This window comes from Pyrus communis, chromosome 3 (assembly GCF_963583255.1).
Source record: "Pyrus communis chromosome 3, drPyrComm1.1, whole genome shotgun sequence".
NCBI classification, from domain to species: domain Eukaryota; kingdom Viridiplantae; phylum Streptophyta; class Magnoliopsida; order Rosales; family Rosaceae; genus Pyrus; species Pyrus communis.
The window spans coordinates 17,309,577-17,314,781 of NC_084805.1; the positions used below are offsets into that span (position 1 = coordinate 17,309,577).

General features: G+C 38.3%; 1 protein-coding gene across 1 annotated transcript; it reads right to left on the reverse strand.

Moving 5' to 3' along the window:
* Nucleotides 1-732: 732 nt before the first annotated feature.
* Nucleotides 733-4,743, reverse strand: LOC137728968 (acyl-coenzyme A thioesterase 2, chloroplastic-like). The gene is made up of 5 exons (XM_068467784.1): nucleotides 4,163-4,743; nucleotides 3,214-3,391; nucleotides 1,691-2,163; nucleotides 1,348-1,476; nucleotides 733-1,152 (listed from the first exon to the last, which is right to left on the reverse strand). The coding sequence occupies exons 1-5, from the start codon at nucleotides 4,568-4,570 to the stop codon at nucleotides 982-984; spliced, it is 1,359 nt and encodes a 452-aa protein (XP_068323885.1). The 5' UTR covers nucleotides 4,571-4,743; the 3' UTR covers nucleotides 733-981.
* Nucleotides 4,744-5,205: the final 462 nt, after the last annotated feature.

A 5,205-nucleotide genomic window follows, 5' to 3' on the forward strand; every position in this document is an offset into this window, starting at 1 on the left:
AAAACGTTCACTCTTTGGTACTTCTTGATCTCCAACCGTCACTCCTATCTCATTTAGGCCCTCACTGAACTTGCATTCCATATACTCTGTCTTTGACCTACTTAGGCGAAGTCCGTTAGCGTCCAACATTTCCCGCCAAAGGTTTAGTTTCACATTTACTCTTTCCTACGTTTCATGTATTAGCACTATATCATCTGCGAAAAGTATACACCAGAGGATATCATCTTGAATATGTTCCGTTAACTCGTCCATCACCAATGCAAAGAGGTAAAGACTAAAGCTGAGCCTTGGTGTCATCCTATGGTTATGGGAAAACTTTCAGTTTTTTGGTCCTTCATAAGAAACCCGTAATATGCAAAATACCAAATATACCCTAATACAAAATTAAATCAAATCTCTAATAATTTTCTAAATAAACAAATAAATTCCAACATTTTGTGGGTAGAAGAGACAAGAATATGTCAACCTAGTAAAAAGAAGTTTTCCTGTGTCCAAAATCCATTTTACCTAAGTCTTTCTTTTAAACGTAGTGATATTTTAATCATACTCTAATATACAAGGATGTGGATTCGAACTCTGGATGCAAGGGATAAGCACATTACCCTAACCAACTGGTCTGTATCCCACAACTGCTCTACACCATAATCTTTCTTTCACATGCACAAATGAGTCTACACCATTTATTTTGCTTCACAAATCGGAGATGAAAAGTAAATATGTGGTCTTGAACAGTTGAATGGCAATTTGATATCACATTTTATTGAACAGGCACTACACGTAAGTAATTACGAGATAAATAGCACCCTTTCTGTTTAAAATACAAATCAACCGTTAGGGTGCAGATGAGGCTTAATTACGGTTACAAGAGATATAAATATGGTCCCTTTTTTCAAGGCTTTCTTTGACATTTGCTTTTTCACATGTCACTTACAGTTATTAGCCTCTTCGCTGCCTATTGTCTCGTATGATTAATAGTCGTGTTTATTTGCTGATGACTCCTTTTGTTGAAAGCAAGGCTTGAGCATCCATGCGTTCTACTATTTGACGTGCTTCCTCTTCTGTTGCCGGAACCACATTCAGTATCCTGAATCCATTTTTTGTGGCCTTTGCCTCAGGGCGTACGGTGAAAGTGAAATAAAATGTGTTCGACACCTGTTTAAAAACGAGACAGTAAAGATATACAATTATCTGAAAAGGATATTCCTCAGTGAATAGAACAAAAAATTGAAAATTCCTCAAAAGTGAAATGGGTAACGGAAACTGTAGCAGTGTCAACTTCTAATGGCATTCATTTAAAGGCAAACCTAAGTTTTCTTGTTCTTTGAAAGCGCAGTTGGAGGAACATACCTCAGTAGACCTGAGTTCAGGCCTGGTAACGTGGGCAACAACTTCGATATTAATTAAAGGTTGATCGGGATTCTGAACTTCTGTGTAGAGAACACACGATTTGAAACGCAGGAAATCTCCGACGTCCACCTGCTCATTAAAACATAATGCTTCACATATTTCTAACACAGAATCGTACAAATGGAGATCTTAGCTCATTCTTCCAAAGCCAAAATAACAGGATAAAGATAATTTGGATTAAGATGAACAACAAAAAGGGAACCAGAAAATGCTTCGAAAGGGAAGATAATGATATTATGGTTAATTCTAACAATCAAAAGAATGATGTCGATGGGGTACTCACAGGTTTCAAGAAGTCCACGTGATCGACTTCTAGAAAGCAAGGCACCAAGCCTGCAAAGGCATAAGCGGTGGAGAAAGCCAATTCAAATGCTCGGTGCATCAAAAACCCTCCAAAGATCCGACCATGGATGTTTCTCTGTTGTGGTTGGCAGATCAATGAGTTTTCCAAGCGGGTATCCTTTAGAAGAATGCTATCTCTGTCTGCCAAGGCAGGCATATCACAGAAGATCCTTCCCTCAGCCAACAATATTTTAACTCTATTTAATTCTCCATTCTCAAACTCCCTTCTGTCTCCACTTCCTCTCTTTCTTTTCCTCAGATTATTTCTGGCTTCCGCTTCCTCGAAAAGCAATATTTCTCTTTGAGTTTCTGGCGATAACCGATTAACTGGGGCAGCTTTACCAGTCTTAGAATCACGGGCCACAAATATGAAGTTTGCTGAAAGAGCTACTGAGTCTGCAATGTCAGATTCATCTGACAAAAAAGTTTACTTATGTAAGTCTGATCAGTCAGAGCATTAAGCACATCCCTTCCCATAAAGAAGAGCATAAAGTTAAAAGATCACTTTTAGAAGAGCAGGCTGATAATATAATAGTCATTTTGTAGTTGGCACCAATGTATTAAAAGCGTGAGGCGTGGGCGAGGCATCCGAGGGATAGCCCAGCCTAGGCGTGAGGCGAAGCCTCACGAAACCTAAATTTTTTAATATATACATTGAGCATAGACATATATTATATTAAAAAAAAAAAAAAAAGATTATTAATCAATAATCACCCTGAGCACACACATATATTATAAATACATATACAGACATATATATACATATATTATATTATATATATAAAATAGAGGATGAAAAGCACAATGAACACACGTATAATAATGCACGCAGATGGCACACACATCCTTCATATAAAAAATAAAATCAGAAAACAAGGTAGAGAGAATAGTGCAACGAAGAGGTATGAGGTAGTTAAAACCCTACCCAAAATTTGGGTTTGGGAGTATATATAAAAATATATATATATATATATATATAAAAAGAAAAAAAAAAAAAATCCCCTGAGGTGTGCCTAGGCAGCTCCGGTGGCGCCTTCCGCTGCCTAGGCGGCACCGGCGACGCCTTTCAGCGCCTTCCACCTACTCTCTCAAAACCGAGGCGGCAATCCTCAAGCCCAACCTCACAGGGCGCCTAGGCGCGCCCTCAGGCTAGCCTTTTAAAACATTGGTTGACAGTGACAGAAAAGACAAAATGGATCGTCGTTCTTATAACTGCCCTTTTGTAGCTTTAGTGAGTTTTGTTTCAAGATATCAAGATTATGTTAAACAGAGGCAAACCGCTTATTATTCATTACACTCAAATTTGAAGGAGACACCAGTATCCATAAGCAAATTCTACCATTTAGAATGCAATTGCAAAATTTTAATAGAAGTTAAGCCTCATGAGGAAAATGCTGGAAAAAGTTCTGAACTTTCAAAGATTATCAGACTTCAAATATAAAGTTACGTCAAATTCATAAGTACCTGTTGCTGACTGAATAACTTCTAGTTGAATCTCAATAGATGACCGTCCAACCCATATGACAGCACCCACTATTTTCAGATCAATATCAACACTAATCGGCTTCTTCAGAACAATCTTGTCAACAGATGCCGTGACCAATAAGAGTGGCCTTGTTGTGCTATCGTCGTCGCAACAGTGCTGATCCATACAAAGTTATAAAATAAAGGTGCTCATTACATGAAAAGTTACAAGCAAGAAATTCACACAGGAACAAATTTAATTCAATATGATCATTCTTGAGTCTATATAAAAGACAAATTCAATTCAACTAGATTAAAACAACAGAGGATACATTTTGACATGCACATAACGTGAATCATTGCATTATATGAACATTTACAGGCAAACAGATTTTCGCTGCACATGACCATCACCCGGCTTCCTAACTCCCCGTTTGCATATACATAAATAGTACCAAAGTTATTCAATGCTCACGACAGTCCAAATTTGATGGCACCGGTCTTTCTGTTCAACTAGCAATAAAAAGAGCAGAAACTGTCTCCTGACCAAACAAGACGCCGCTCCCATGACTTACAATACCATTCTCAATACAAACAAAATCAATCAACACCTCAAACAAAAAGCACTCCAGATTATGGCAGCTCCTTAGCACAATGCAAACCTTGAAAGAAAATAATTCCTACACTTTGGGGTTCAGAAAAAAGTTGAAACACTGCGGAATATACCAAGACCGATCAATCATTTCCAAACTCCAAGGCCACAATCAAATAACCCAAACCAGAAACTTCCTAACATGTAGTCCGAAAGCTCAGGCTTTACGGATTAGAAGTGCAATTCGGCCTAATCAATCACAACTTTTTTACACTAACAATCACAACCCAGTTCAAGTAATCAAATTTCAAGCAGAACCCACAAATCCAATTACACTAAACAGTACAAAAATTCTACCTTTACAGAAATGGTTCCAGCTAAAGCATCAAGGTCTTCAAGCAACTTCCCAATTCGGACCTCGTTCCAAGGATCCCTGTACTGCTCCCGCAATATATAATCCGTCGAGAAATTGTACAGAATCGAAGTCCTGCTCTGCGACGGCGCTTTGTTCAGCAACTCGCTCTGCGGAGGGGCATCTTTCGGCGGGTCCAGAAAAAACCTCTCGAAAATTTTAGACCCCGCCTCCCACAGCGCATTCGTCACAGGCGACTGGTACATTCCCGGCCAGAGGCTAATGGGCTTCCGGGTCGAACCGTTGGGCCCATCTTGGGACGGAGGCGGGTTTTCGAAAGGGGAAGAGAGGGTGGCGAGGACGGGAATGGCGGCGGGTGAATTGGGATATGGAAGAGAGGAATTCAAGGCCATGGAATTTGGGGATTCTGGGAATTTGATTGCTTCAAGTTTTCAACTTGAGTTGATTGAATTTTGAGCTCCGAATCATGTAAAGCTGGGAACTTTCAGATTTTCCGGGATTGTGGGAACGACAAGGAGTTTGCAAGGGCTAATAGCAGGGAGACTATTAAATTATATTTTGTAAACTATAACACTATGTTTGGGTAAGAAATTTAAAATTATTAAGGAATTTAAAAATGACGGAAATTGAAATGACGAGATTTTATTTTCTAGAATTTTTAAATTTTCTTGTTTGGTTAACCTAAAAGAACAATGGAATTGAATACGGAATTTGTTATTTTTAAACTGTCAATCATAGAAATTGAGAAATGACACCTATTTACATGGAATTTGAACTTTGAATTTGGAGGTCCCAAATTTCAAGTTTTTTTTTTTCACGTGGAAATTCTAAATTTCTATGTTTATGAATCCAAACAAGAAAATTGGTGCCTGTCAATTTATAAATTCTAACTTTTACCAAAATTTTATGTTTATTTCCCTCATCCAAACATAGTGTAAAGATTGAATTATTAACATGCGTCTTTATTATTCATGGGTAAGCAAGCGTGATGAAAACGACTAGACGCTTATGGGAGGAGTGTTTGCAC

Excerpts from the sequence above, each read along its gene's own strand:
- LOC137728968 (XM_068467784.1), bottom strand. The coding sequence starts at position 4,570 with ATGGCCTTGAATTCCTCTCTTCCATATCCCAATTCACCCGCCGCCATT. Across the intron at positions 1,477-1,690 it reads ACGTGGACTTCTTGAAACCT|GTGGACGTCGGAGATTTCCT; the intron begins GTGAGTACCCCA and ends TTTAATGAGCAG. Across the intron at positions 1,153-1,347 it reads CTGAACTCAGGTCTACTGAG|GTGTCGAACACATTTTATTT; the intron begins GTATGTTCCTCC and ends GTTTTTAAACAG.